General features: G+C 39.7%; 1 protein-coding gene across 8 annotated transcripts in view; it reads right to left on the bottom strand.

Moving 5' to 3' along the window:
• DLG2 (discs large MAGUK scaffold protein 2) overlaps window positions 1-15,711 on the bottom strand; it is a 1,656,639-nt gene that overhangs the window by 386,245 nt on the left and 1,254,683 nt on the right. For 6 of the 8 annotated variants that reach the window (XM_074983573.1, XM_074983537.1, XM_074983550.1 and 3 more), the window contains one exon: window positions 1,067-1,222. The exons of the other annotated variants lie outside the window; for them this stretch is intronic. In XM_074983573.1, the coding sequence (XP_074839674.1) occupies window positions 1,067-1,222 (156 nt within the window). The remainder of the gene's footprint in view (window positions 1-1,066; window positions 1,223-15,711) is intronic. 8 annotated transcript variants of the gene reach the window in all.

Here is a 15,711-nt window from a genome sequence, read left to right on the forward strand (position 1 = left end):
CATCCTTTAGATAATATAAAGACATCATACATAAAGGCGTAACATAAAGGCAACATACTCAATTGCCTTGCTACGTTGCCCTTTCTAACCCATGGATTTAAGGTTAGTAACTTTTAGTTCAAGTACTAGGTATGTTCGGTTATTTTACATTTGCAACATAGACTTCTAAAAAAAAACTTTTTGACCCAATTATTAAGACTGGTGTAAGAGATTGGGGCATCCAAGCACTGAGAAACCCAAAATCACTAATCTGTGATACCTTAAAGGGATCTTGATTTTCTGAGAATGACTGCTCAGCATTTTCTGAGGATCAAGCTCCTTTAAGTTGTCTCAAGTTGGGCAACCAAAAAAATTAGGTCATGCAAAAATCATTAGTAACTTCAAAAAATTTAAGCATAAATCTGTTTGCTTATAGTTATTGAGTTATGCATGGATACAGTTTCAAAGAGTATTTATAAAGAGAACTTTGGCCTGAATATGTTTTTCCTGGTTTAACATCTGTCTAAAGTCCCAGCTAACATTACACCATAACTTATGTTCAACTCTTTGATTATGATCATTTTTATCATTTTGAGTTTGGCAGTTAAGATACTGAACCAGCTAGTATTTGGCTTGGAAGGAAAATTAATCCATGTTCAAGTTATTTTAAATGATCTATGATTTTTACCTCTCAAATCAAAATACATACAAGTGGATTAGAAAAAAAAATTATGGCATCTATCCCAATGCCTACAAGTTACAGTGAACTCTTAGTCACTTTTCAGCTCTGAAGATAAATGCTAGGTTAGGCTATAGCATGGAATATGCAACATGTGAAACACTTAAAGCAACATTCCTGTGAATACAAACAATGCCTTTATTCCCCTTAGCCCTTGACTGCCAGCCAACATTTTAGTGAGGTAGCATATATCTCCCTCTGTTCAACGTTGCAGAGATGGAAGCCAGGATAAACACATGTGCAAGCCTTAGAAGAGGGAGCTTTAAAGCAAGGATGGTGACTACCAAACCACTCAAGTGATGGTCATGCAATCCAGTAAAGGAAGTGAGGTAGAAACACATGCAGTACCTTGTGATCTCAGAGTCAGGGAGCAGGCCTATGTGGTAGTGGGGATAGGGAGCTGTAAGAAGGAAGCTTTTGTCACACTCGACAGGGGAATAGTGCCTAGGAGAAGGTGGTTTATCACACAGTTTGTTCACAGTGCTGTAAACAGGTTCAGGAGGCCTGGTGATACAGAGACAAGAGTAAAAAATTAGATGTGTAGTAATGTGCAAGAACACAGAGATTATATAAAAATCAGCATTTCAAAGCATGCAAAGAAAACCCATCAAAATTTTCAGGAGAACTTTTGGTCAGTAGAAAGTGCTGTTAACTCAGAAATTGGAACTTGATTAAACAGTGAGGTTGCATCTGAATCTGGTGCATAAAAGGATGACAATGAAATACACATGACAAAATTGTCACATTGTCTGTGGCTCTGACTAAATGAGCATGTCTTGCCATGTAAAGCTCAATGGCGTATTTTCCCAATGGATCTCTTCTTTATACAAATTAACAAACAATACACACACACACACACAAATGTGTCCCGTATCAATGAAGTGTTGCATCCATACTCACTATGGCAGAAGAAAGTTTATGGGCTCCAGTCTGGTATACATCAAAAAATACTTATTTTCTTTTTCTTAAATGTACAGCTGAAGCATTCTTTTTTGTGTGTGTGAAAACATCAAGCTCATGGACTTCAGAAGGAAAGACCTTCCAGGTATAACTATAGTCAAGATGTGCCAACACAGGTCACTTCAGCACATAAAGGGAGATACACACATCATACTATTCTGTTACATGCTGCATATAATTATTATTAACAGGTATTTCTTCTGTAGACATATTCTGCAATAGTGAGGCTTGAACCTCAAAACCACTGATATTCTAAATTAATATTAACATATTTTCAAGTTAGTTTGGCATCAAGATCCTGAATCTGTGAGCATGAAGTATCAGAACAGTGATGGATTTTACTATATACCTGATAAACCATGCAGACATAGGGTAAGAAAGTTGCCCAGCAGGGCAGCTGCACTAGTGGAACCAGTCATACTTGGTGGGAGGGTAAAACTTTCACTAATCCCAGGGGAAAACAGACAGCTAAAGGTCCTTCTGACCTTGCCAGCAAAAGACCCTCAGAAAATGCATGGATTCACTGCATCCATGTCTTAGCTCTTCTCCCTTCTCCACTGTGGGGCTCTGCTAGTTAGCTATCACTCTACTGACAGAGTGCTGATTGCAGGAGGCTTGTATACTAAACACACACTTTGGCTGTGGCCATACTAGCCCCTCCTTTCAGAAGGGGTATGGTAATGTGGCACTTTGGAAGATGCTAATGAGGCACTCCCATGAATATGCAGTGCCTCATCAGTACAATGGCAGCTGTGCACACTTCAAAACTGCCAGTTTTGAAATGCACACTGCCCATGTAGCCAGAGGCCTTTCGAAACAACCCCCTGATTTCAAAAGCCCCTTCTTCCCATGTTCAAATTCAAGTCTTCCTGTTGGCAGTGACACCAACAGAGCCGCTCCAGGAAACTTTCATAACTAACCTGTACAGAGTGGCTAAGTGCACACAAGCGAGTTTTTGAAAAGAATGGGGCTTTCTCAAAAGATCCCACAGAGCGTCTACACACAAAAAGCATTCTTTTGAAAGTAAATTGAAAGAATGCAGTGTTCCTTTTGAAAATGCTCTTCCTTCCCCATTTTGATCCCTGGCTCATTCTTTTGAAAGAGTGGGAGATGTGTGGACACTCACTTTTGAAAGAACAGATCACTCTTTTGATTTGCTTTTTTGTGTGTTGACATGTTCTTTTGAAAGAGGTTCTTTTCGAAGAGATCTTCCAGAAGGGCTTCTTTCTAAAGATCTCAATAGTGTAGACATAGCCAGTAAGGTATGGGAGCCCTAAAAATAATGAAACTTTTTAAAGTAACTACTTGAAGACATCAACAGACCTGGAAGACTCAAAACATGAAATTAGCCAAATGTTTTTCCTTTAGCAAAGTGAAGCATTTGTGGCATGATTATCTTATCATTATTTTGTGTGGGTACTTGAATCGTGTGATAGCAGTGTATGCTCTGTCACAAAATCCCATTTGGAGAGCTGTTTACATCGTATCTCAGGAGGGCCTGCATACTGAATTCCGTATCACTAATGGAATAGATTCACTTGCAAGCTTAAATGTGCCTTTATAAGTGTGGAAAAAACTGGCTTCTGGTCATCTGCACTTGTGATCAGAAGCCAGGTTTAGAAAAGAAATAATATATGCCATCTGTGTCAGACATCAGTGGACTACATATTTTTACTAAAACATATTACTGGGGTCAAAATAAAGGTAACCGTAGGAAAGATAATAGCCTTTGTTACACAGGAAATCATACTACATGACCTGTTGTTCTTTTCTGGCTATCACCTACTTTGCATCTATGAATTACTACTGTTTTGTCATGCTCTTCTGTAAAACAATCTTGTACTTATCAATCATTTTAAAGACTCCACAAATTTTCTAGGTATTGGTTACATAAATATTTCTGGAAAATATATAATCTTCAAAATGTAACATTTTCTTTCTGTTCTGAAAACATCTTCAGTAATACAGCATTTACATTTATATGAAATATACCTTTCACATTAAAATTATAGAACCTGTTACTATAATTGAAATAGCTATGTACCCCTGTTTAATTTGGCACAATGGCAGACATAATTAAACTAACCAGCTTTCTTGAAATTTTCAGACCACCAAGAAGTCTTTATGTTATATAACACTATTTAAGAATTTAAAAAGTAGATGCTTTAGTATTGTTCCTATTTTTATTGAGTTCAATATCATGCTCATAAGAGCTTTTTAAACACAAGATGAAAAATGTTTTGGGGTGTGGGAGCTCAGAAAACTGCCTGGAAGTTTACGTAGTGCAAGAAAAATACCTCACACATATTCACCTCTCCTTCCCCACAACCCAAGATCTTCTGAAGGACATAAAGATAAAGCTATCTCATAACATGAGCAAATTCATAGGCCTATCATATCAATTAAGACAACCCCTTCATGAATGTTTTATGTATTCCTTTGAGCTGTCATGGACCCCATACCAGTCCATTTGGTACTCCATTAACAATGCCCCTGTATTCTAAGCAATAGTCATTACTGAGAATTATAGCATCAGAAGGAAAATATACCCTTTCATGCAGCTTTATTTGGGAAAATGACTAAGAAAAACTGACATCTTCTTGTTCAACATATTGGCTCCATTTGAGCTTTCAAAGTAGTAACTGTGTACTTCATAAATACTTTATATTTTACTTTTACTCTACTCAGCAGCTTTGAGGAGCCAGTTAAGCTGAAAAGAGGTTGTAGGGGTAAGATTCTTTGTTCTTGTGCATGATCAACAGACTTGTTTATCAAACTGAACCAACTACACCTGCACAAATTCACACAAAACAATCTGCCTGCACAGGTGTCATGGGAGGCATAATTTGGGGTGTGAGTCTTTACGATGAGTGAGATAAAAAGAACTCAGCTTAGCTCATAAAGTACGTTGGGTTTGCAGGATTGCAGACAGAAAATACCACATTCTGTCTGCCAAAAAATAAACACACCACCCAAAAATGCCATTTTCACAGTCATTTACATTCAGGAACCGCAACGGTACGTATGGGAAAGACAAGATTACCCATAAGCATCACAGGTTCGTTTATCCTTACTTCTGTCATGTTTGCATATTTCACACATGCTGTTAATGTACCTTGCTTCAAAGTGATTACGGATGATATGGCAAATCTACCTACATCTTGATCTATCATAGCTGTTGCTTTCCATTTGCTGGGGTCACCTTGGCACACTTTCATATTCCAGTATGTCTTTATATGATTTGCAATGGTCAGCATGAAAAAAGGGAGCTTTATTCTAGCTGACCATAAAATACGTCTTTGTGTATTCTCCAGTGGGCCATGGTAATAAGATGCTCAGACCAACACAGCTTAGATTTTACAGCATGCTTTGAATTCCAGACTTCCAATAATGAATAAGAATTTTCATATTGGGAATCCTCGCTTACTATCTGACACTGCAAACAGGTCAAAAAGAACACATATGGAACTGATTGGTGGAGCTGTTATCCTTTTCTCACAAACATACAGAGGGCTTGTAAGCATGACCCGCTCAACAGACATTTTGCTTCATGCTTATTTTGATGCCTCATTCTTCTGAAGTGATGAGAGAGCATTCCAGATGCAGAGCTGGTCTTAGCTATGTGATGGGTAATTTCATCATCAAGTGTGGCATTGTCTGACAGTCTGGTCCTGAGGCAAAAATACTTCAAAGACTTGAGAGGTGCACTTCTGATCTTAAGTGGAAAGACAGGCATACCCGCTGGCACAGGTTTTCTTTAGGCTGATTATAAAACCAAAATAACTGCATGAGCAAAGTGAATGTCATAGACTGAGTGCCCAACCTGCCCACAATCATCACCAACCAAAAGCTCCATAATGATGAAATCTGCCACTTGTATGTGAGCACTGCAGTTTTGTAGACTGAACTACTTCTCATCAGTGTGGAACTGGATAAATACTTTTCTGTCAATGTCACAGAATGCATCACTAAGCACAGCCAGAAGCAAAAAGAGGATGCCAAAGAGTACAGGAGCCAGCAAATAGCCTTGCTTAGTGTACTGGTCATCAGGAATCAGATACCTCACTATTTTTCACTACCTTGACCCTCATGGAATGTCATGGAAAATCTGAATGGCAGAAATAAACTTTGCAGCTCACCCATTCGAAACATGGACAAGTGTTTCCAGAGATTCTCACAACTTAGATTCAAAAGCTATAGCAAAGTTGGCGCTTTTCCTGAAGCTGAGGGGCTAGGAAGGTCATGCCTGTAAGAGCTCTGTCCATACCAAAATCCATATTGAGAAGATCACATTTTTAAATCAAATTTGAATGTAAATATTTTAATTATATTCTATTTATTCCTGGTATTATTTTAGTGCTTAGGAACTTCATTCATGTATCACAATGACTTCGTTGTGCTAGTCACTGTGAAAATACAAAGACTCTTACCCCAAGTGACAAGAAACTGGATACAGATATGGACAGATCAATGGGATGAGGAAGAGGAACACACAAAGGAACAGTGCAACTATGCAGATCAACATGACGTTAAGTGATCTCAGCACACCAACAGGCTAGCCATTTGTATTTAAATTCACTAATACAGATTAATAAAGTAGTACTAGTTAACTAGGTTGAAGATAAGTAAGAAATTAACCTCTGACTTCACATTTAGAATATGTCATTGTACAAATATCACCATCAATTTAATCCTAAAAAGTTCAAGAATTCTCCACTTGAAATAAGTGGTAGTTTGTATATATTATCTATCTTCTGTTGTCATTCAATTATATTTGAACCATTAGCAGCACAATACAGATTACATCAATGTAAAGTTCTGCGTTCATTACGTTTCACAGTTTACATACTGGGAATTGAGACAAACAAAACTGTATGTTTATTTCAGTTATAGAAAGAGAAAAAAATTATAGAAAGTGTTAGAGAATCAGAAAAGGAAAATACCAAAAAATGTGTATTTTGCTATTTTTTCTGAAAACACTCATATAAGAGCTTGTCAGCTTTCCTATTATAATCTCATATTTTCATGAGGCTATAATTTTTACCACAGTTATAATCATATACTTAAGTGAGAAGCAATGTTTTGTGTTTTGTAGAATAGACGGGATGCCTCACTCCTGTTATAAAGACCATTTAAACACTTTCTGCATTTAGATTTCTTCCAGTTTTCAACAGAGATATTTATTCATATTGATAAACTGCACATATTTATCCAAAGGCTGTGGGCAGATTTATTCTCCCATGTATAATTTTCTGTGATTCAACCAGCATTACCTACTCTGCAGGGAGAAAGCTTAGTGGTCTGCACAACAGGTTTCAACCATCTAAACAACCACATGTTCAAATCCCATTGGTTCTGATATAGCCCTTAATCATGAGAAGCTAGAAAATGTGAGAAATGTACCATATAAGTAGGTTTCAACTGAGCTCTTAAAAACCGAGTTTCATCAGTTCTGCACTTCAGAACAGAGATCTATGCTAGTGTCCTGGCCAGAATTTCCCATCCTAAGACAAATTATTGACAAAGACCATTTAAAAATAGAGGAAATAAAGTGGTTGTGATTTAGAAGCCAGAAGGAACTAAGAGGAATGGTAAAGATTACTACTACTACTACTACTACTACTACTACTTAACCCTTGTACTCCATGTGTAGCACAGGTTATCTACAAGTCTCCTCCACTTCACTCTGTCTTGAGACAAAACTTCTAGCTGGTTACAGCTTCAAATTCACTAGTCTCTGACACAATTTGCCAGCTAATTCATTAGGGACTGCAAAGAAAACAATAGTCTTATTAGTATACCCTTTCAAGGTCAGAAAGGAACACCATTAGCTTCTAATTGGACCTCTTGCACATTGCAGGCTACAGAACCTCACTCACTCAGCTTGAAATACAGTAACCCAGCCAAAGGTTAGAGGGGAATCCCTCAAATAATTATTTAAAAACTCTAAGTTACGAAGAGCTCACGATTTATTTACATTAGTTTCCACTTGTGAGTGACCACACTGCAGAGAAATGTGAAATGTAGGCAGAGGGAGGAGCTATCAGGGAGGCCGAGCACTTAAACCCTGCTAGTAAGCGACCAGGGAGCTTTGCGACCGGGTGCTGGCAAACAGGGTGTGTGCTAACAGGAGGGAGTTTGGAGAGGCTCTCCTGGAGGAGGAGAAGGAAGGAGCAAACTAAAAGCACCTTGGGGTAAGTGGCTGCTTATATTTGGAGGTTTTGGGCTTGTGTGTTTGTTTGGAGTTTGGAGTTTGTTTGTTTGGAGTGCTGAGCTGAGTGTGTGTGTTTGTTTGTTTGAAAGGCCGTGTGCTCAGGCAGGCAGGCAGGCAGTTGGAAGCTGATTAGGTTTGAATTGAAACACCGTGTGCTGATTGGCTGAGCTGTAGGCAGAGGGAGGAGCTATCAGGGAGGCCGAGCACTTAAACCCTGCTAGTAAGCGACCAGGGAGCTTTGCGACCGGGTGCTGGCAAACAGGGTGTGTGCTAACAGGAGGGAGTTTGGAGAGGGGAGTTTAGAGGGGGAGCTTGGAGGGAGCCAGTGACTTCTGTTGCCCTTAAACTAAATCCTTTATAACAACCTCTATCTGAAACATTTAATTAACCCTCATATATAACTAGAGTAGGAAATGGAGGCAGAAGCCCAGCAGCAGAGTGGGGGCTATCCTGTTTATTGTGTCGAGTGCAGTATGTATGACTACCTACCCTGTGGGCGGGTGGCGTATGTGTGCGCTCGATGCAAGGAGCTCCTGGCCCTCAGAGACCGAGTGCGTGCTTTGGAGGCCAGGGTGGCTGAACTGGAGGAGCTAAGGAAGGCAGAGGTGTTTGTGGATGAGACTTTCCGGGACATAGTAGGGCTGTCCCACCTCCAATCTGACAGTCCTGAGGCTGTTACGGAGGATGAAAGGCTCAGGGAAGGAGAGCAGTCAAGGGGAGCAGAGGGAAACCATCCCGTAGTTGGGACCCTCCTTCCAGAGGGTGATGTTGTATCCTCTCGTGCCGAGGATACTTCTCCGGGGGAGGGAGCGCCAGCTGTTAGGAAGAAGCAGGTTTTAGTAGTGGGGGATTCGATCATTAGAAATATAGATAGTTGGGTTTGTGATGACCGGGAGAACCGTATGGTGACTTGCCTGCCTGGTGCGAAGGTTGCGGATCTCTCGAGGCATCTAGACAGACTTATGGGCAGTGCTGGGGAGGAGCCGGTCGTCGTGGTACATGTTGGTACCAATGACATAGGGAAGGGTAGAAGAGATGTTCTGGAGGCCAAATTTAGGTTACTAGGAAAGAGACTGAAATCCAGAACATCTTTGGTGGCATTCTCTGAAATGCTTCCAGTTCCACGCGCAGGGCCAGATAGACAGGCAGAACTTCAGAGTCTCAATGCGTGGATGAGACGATGGTGTAGGGAGGAGGGGTTTAGATTTATTAGGAACTGGGGACACTTTTGGGGTAGGGGGAGCCTATACAGGAAGGATGGGCTCCACCTAAATCAAGGTGGATCCAGACTGCTGGCATTAAACATTAAAAAGGACATAGAGCAGTTTTTAAACTAAGAGGTGGGGGAAAGCCGATTGGTGCGGGGGAGCACCTGGATCGGACGGAGACTTCTCTTACACGAGGCTCCATAGACAGGGATTCCCTAGAAGTTAGTCAGATAGGGAACGTGGGAAATAATATATGGGCAAGATCAGATGTAAAACAATCATGCATAAAAAAATCCACCGTGTCTGTGAAAGGCGGACATATAAATAGTGGTAGTTTTCTAACATGCTTTTACACTAATGCTAGGAGTCTGTCTAATAAGATGGGTGAACTGGAGTACCTCATATCAAAGGAGGAAGTTGACATAATAGGCATCTCAGAAACATGGTGGAATGAGGACAATCAGTGGGACACTATCATACCGGGATATAAATTATATCGGAAAGACAGAACAGGTCGTGCGGGTGGCGGAGTGGTACTATATGTGAAGGATAATATAGAATCAAATGAAGTAAAAATCCTAAAGGAATCAAAATGTTCCATAGAATCATTATGGATAACAATTCATTTCTCTAATATGAATATGGCATTAGGAATATATTACCGACCACCTAACCAGGACAGTGATAGTGATGCTGAAATGTTAAGGGAGATTAGAGAGGCTATCAAAATAAAAAACACAGTAATAATAGGAGATTTCAATTATCCCCATATTGATTGGGTGCATGTCACCTCAGGACGGGATTCAGAGATTAAATTTCTTGATGCCTTAAATGACTGCTTCTTGGAGCAGCTAGTACAGGAACCCACAAGGGGAGAGTCGGTTCTCGATCTAGTCTTAACTGGAACGCAGGATCTGGTCCAAGAGGTAACTGTTACTGGACCGCTTGGAAATAGTGACCACAATATAATAACTTTTAATATTCCTGTGTTGGGAAGAACACCGCAGCGGTCAAACACTCTGGCATTTAATTTCAAAAAGGGGAATTACACTAAAATGAGGAAGCTAGTTAAACAGAAACTAAAAGGTAGAGTAATTAAACTAAAATCCCTGGAAGCTGCATGGAAACTGTTTAAAGACACCATACTAGAGGCCCAACTTAAATGTATACCCCAAATAAAAAAACACAGTAAGAGACCTAACAAAGAACCACCATGGCTAAACAGCCATGTTAAAAAGGCAGTGAGAGAGAAAAGGGCAGCTTTTAAAAAGTGGAAGTCAAATCCTAGTGAGGAAAATAGAAAGGAACATAAACACTCCCAAATTAACTGTCATAATGTAGTAAGAAAAGCCAAAAAAGAGTTTGAGGAACAGCTAGCCAAAAATTCAAAAAACAATAGTAAAATGTTTTTTAAATACATTAGAAGCAGGAAGCCTGCTAAAAAAGCAGTGGGGCCCTTGGATGATAAAGATATAAAAGGAGCGATCAAGGAAGACAGTGCCATTGCGGAGCGATTAAATGATTTCTTTGCTTCAGTCTTCACGGCTGAAGATGTTACAGAGGTTCCTAAATCTGAGCCAGCCTTTTTAGGCGACAAATCTGAGGAACTCACTCAGATTGAAGTGACATTAGAGGAGGTTTTGGAATTAATTGATAAGCTGAATAGTAACAAGTCTCCAGGACCAGATGGCATTCACCCAAGGGTTCTGAAAGAACTCAAATGTGAAATTGCGGAGTTATTAACAGTGGTTTGTAACCTATCCTTTAAATCCACTTTGGTACCAAATGACTGGAAGACGGCCAATATAACACCAATATTTAAAAAAGGCTCTAGAGGAGATCCTGGCAATTATAGACCGATAAGTTTAACATCAGTACCAGGTAAATTAGTAGAAACACTAGTAAAGAGTAAAATTGCAAGGCACATAGAAGAGCACGAATTGTTGGGCAAAAGTCAGCATGGTTTCTGCAGAGGGAAGTCGTGTCTGTCTAATCTATTAGAATTCTTTGAAGGGGTTAATAAACATGCGGACAAGGGGCACCCAGTGGACATAATATACCTAGATTTCCAGAAAGCCTTTGACACGGTCCCACACCAAAGGCTTTTATGTAAATTAGGTGGTCATGGGATAGGAGGAAAGGTCCTTTCATGGATCGGAAATTGGTTAAAAGACAGAAAACAAAGGGTTGGAATAAATGGTAAATTTTCACAATGGAGGGGGGTAACTAGTGGTGTTCCCCAGGGCTCAGTCCTGGGACCGATCCTGTTCAACTTGTTCATCAATGATCTAGAAAATGAGGTAAGCAGTGAGGTGGCAAAGTTTGCAGATGACACCAAGTTGTTCAGGACAGTCAAAAGCAAAAGGGATTGTGAAGAACTACAAGGAGATCTCAGCAAACTGAGTGATTGGGCAGCAAAATGGCAAATGAAATTTAATGTGGGTAAGTGTAAGGTAATGCATGTTGGAAAAAATAACCCAAATTACACGTACTACATGATGGGGTCAAATTTAGCTACGACAGATCAGGAAAGGGATCTTGGAGTTATAGTGGATAGTTCTCTGAAGACATCCACGCAGTGTGCAGCGGCAGTTAGTAAGGCAAATAGGATGTTAGGAATTATTAAAAAAGGGATCGATAATAAGACAAAAGATATCATACTTCCCCTATATAAAACTATGGTACGCCCACATCTCGAGTACTGCGTGCAGATGTGGTCTCCTCACCTCAAAAAAGATATATTGGCATTAGAAAAGGTTCAGAAAAGGGCGACTAAGATGATTAGGGGCTTGGAAAGGGTCCCATATGGGGAGAGGCTAGAGAGACTGGGACTTTTCAGTTTGGAAAAGAGGCGATTGAGGGGCGATATGATAGAGGTATATAAAATCATGAATGGTGTGGAGAAAGTGAATATAGAAAAATTATTTACCTTTTCCCATAATACAAGAACTAGGGGACACCAAATGAAATTGATGGGTAGTAGGTTCAAAACTAATAAAAGGAAATTTTTCTTCACACAGCGCACAGTCAACCTGTGGAACTCCTTGCCCGAGGAGGCTGTGAAGGCCAGGACTCTATTAGGGTTTAAAAAAGAGCTTGATAAATTTTTGCAGGTCAGGTCCATAAATGGCTATTAGCCAGGGATAAAGTATGGTGCCCTAGCCTTCATAACAAGGGCAGGAGATGGATGGCAGGAGATAAATCACTTGTCTTCTGTTCTCCTTCTCTGGGGCACCTCGCATTGGCCACCGTCGGCAGATGGGATGCTGGGCTTGATGGACCTTTGGTCTGACCCAGTATGGCCATTCTTATGTTCTTATGTTCTTATTTCAGTTCATAATTGTTAAATGTGAATTATTCTCCCTTCCCAAATTATCAAGGACATTCAGTCATTTCCAATGAATCAAACCCTCAGGCTGTGTCTACACTAGCCTCCATCTTTGACAGGAGCTTGGTAATCAGCCTGAGCGGGGAATAATAATGAGGTGCTGCAATGCATATGCAGCACATCATTAGGCTAATTCTTGCCGCGGGAACTTCAAAGTTGCAGACTTCAAAGTGCCGGCACGCCATGTAGGCATGGGCGCTTTGAAGTACCTGCGCAACTTCCAAGTGCCCTTACTCCCAAAGTATTTTACTCCCAAAGTTTTTGGCTTAAATTTTTAAAACTATATTGATTAATTTGGAACACTGAGGCTGTGTCTACAGTAGCCCCGTTCTTTGAAGGGGATATGGTAAGCAGCCCAAGTGGGGAATAATAACAAGATGCTGTTTTTTGGGAGTAAGGGCACTTCAAAGTTGCATGGGTACTTCAAAATGCCTGCAGCTACATGGCATGCCAGTGCTTCGAAGTTTGCAACTTCGAAGTTCCCATGGCAAGAATCAGCCTAATGAGGTGCTGCATATGCATCACAGCACCTCATTATTATTCCCCACTCGGGCTTATTACCATGCTCCCTTCTAAGAAGGGGGCTAGTGTAGACACAGCCTGAGAGTTTGATTCCTTGGGAAGGGAGAGTAATTCACTTTTAACAATTATGAACTGAAATCATTTGGGTTTGGCAATGAAATCCCATGACAAAGAAATAATTCAATAGTTCAAGATAATTCTTGAGATTTAAATATATAAAATCTTGTAAAACACTTACATAATAATTTCATGCTTCATTGGAGGAACTGAATTCTAAGACAATGTTAAGAAATATAAGCAGTCATTTTTTTAGTTAAATATAGGCTATTAAAATTCACAAGCACAATGGGGCTGAATTAAAGTTGCAAAAGCAATGTTAATTCTGGCATTTCCTATCTTTTCAATGCTTGACTTGGCAGCCTTAATAACACAGATCTTTTAATGAAACATTTTTGTGTGTATTTTCTGAGGTATTTAAAACGAAAACTGAAAAAAACCCCAGAAATGTCATCATGCGGAATCATATTAACAACCCACAAGGGGCATCAGCAAGGTTTGAATCTGTAGACCCACTATACAAATCTCTGTCTCTTAAATTAACAAAGTAACTGATAGTGACAGTAGTTGTCATCCTCTGTGTGTACCAGTGCTAGAGGGGAATGGAACACATACTTTACCAGTGGGTTTAACCACCAACTGCTGAAAGAAGAATGGTGAAACACAGGAACCACAGATTACATTCCAGGCTCTGTAGAGGACCATGTTTGGAGAACACAGGCTTCTACCAGTACTCACCAATTCTGATCCCTTCTATTCTCACCTTGTCCTGTCTCTTCCCCACTTCTACCTCCTTTTCCCAGTTTTCATCTCCTTTCACAGCTAGTCGTGGTGTCCCTGCTCTCAATTCCAGTGTCTGGTCCTACCTAAAGGGACAGCAGCTGGGCAGCAACAATAAAAGGTAAAGTCCATCTTCGCCTTGGTAACTCTGGGACTGAGGATGATCATTTATTCTATCGGAATGCTGCATGTACAGGAAGGTCATCAGTGGGAGCTGTGAGAGGCATCAGCTTGCTCAGTAAAGACAATTATTCAATGATTATAACTGCTAAAATTGAACTAGTCTCTCCTGAGAATGTGCAAATTACAATTCAAAAGCCAAATCTGGATGGATTTACAGAGGAATGTCAAGGGGCATATCCTTGAAACAAAGGTCACTCTCTTGCCAAACTTCATGTCCATGTAGTCCAAAGTATGGGAGCACAAAGTATGGGAGCAAAGAAAAAGTCGCCATCATATTTTTAACATGGATAAAATTATACATTTCACCTTATCCCCATTTCTCTGAAATGGCTGAACTTTTTTAGCTGAAATTAAAAAAAACAACAAACCAGTCAGAGGCAGCATCCTGGAATGGAAAATTTCAGTCCAAACATTTTGACTCAGTCATAAGAAACACATCATCTGGTTTTATAACTTGAAGTGTCAGGCAACCTTCTTATTAGCCAGTGCTGCCAATCCCACCTATATGTGGAGTGATACATAGTTTACCGCACTGTTTGGGAAAGGTGACATGCAGCATTTCAGACAGACAAAAAGATACTTCAGACTGTCCTACACTGGTTCTTCAAAGGTACCGAATATGCATAATATTTGTATAACCGTCAGTTTAAGTCTATTCGTTTTTTTAATTCATCATATTGCAAGAGCAGGTCAAAATGTTACAGAATTCTTTGCATAAAAACACTGTCTACATTACACCTGGATCAGATTCACCTAGGAAATATGAATTTTTATTGCGCTTCTTTAAAAATAATGTTAATGCTAACAGCAAACAGCTAACTCTCCTCAGCCTTATATACCCTTCAAAAATGTGTGCAGTGCTTTGTCAATAGATTCGCTAAGTCAACTCATTAAAGATCCCCAAGGAACAATTTGCAGATTCTCATTACTGAAATCCTCAAGTCTTTTCTTCCTGCTTTGTTTTTGTGCTCTACTAAACATTGCCAGAAAATAGTTACATGACAGATTTTCTATCACACATTTAGTGATAATGTTTTAATTATGAACAATCAAACCTGTGCATTAAAACAGCATGAAAGTTGTTTCTACAAGACAGTTTGATAAATTATGTCATGTAGCTTACGTAAGGAAACAAGAAATGGTTGTGCAATGCCATTCTCAATAAAGAGAAAAATTCCCTGGAACCTTCAATACTATGTTCCTTCCCCAACCCCAACCAGGATTCCCTGAGTCACAAAGATGTTATCATACAAAGTTACATATAAAATGAAAACAAACATGCATTTCACAGCAAAACAGATAACTCAGATGGCTTTTTAAATGAATTATTAATTGCCATGGTAAACTGCACTCAAGTGAATCTTACGTCAGCTGCAGCACAGCAGGTTAATGCACTGGTTTTCAGGAAAAATAAAACAGCATAAATGTAGCACTTTAAAGACTAACAAAATGATTTATTCGGTGATGAGCTTTCATGGGATAAACCCATTTCATCAGATCAATCTCATTTCTGATACAGACTGACATTTATAAGTACAGAGGACCAAAAGTTTAAAAAAAAAAGAAAAAGGGGACAACACGCCATAATAGTTCTTTATTCTTCTTGACTCCTTTGCCTGTTTCTCTTAGTAAAAGGCAGGAAAAGACAACATCTGAGAATTACAGGATTTATTACGATCAG

Source organism: Carettochelys insculpta, chromosome 1 (assembly GCF_033958435.1).
Source record: "Carettochelys insculpta isolate YL-2023 chromosome 1, ASM3395843v1, whole genome shotgun sequence".
In the NCBI taxonomy this organism is placed as follows: Eukaryota; Metazoa; Chordata; order Testudines; family Carettochelyidae; genus Carettochelys; species Carettochelys insculpta.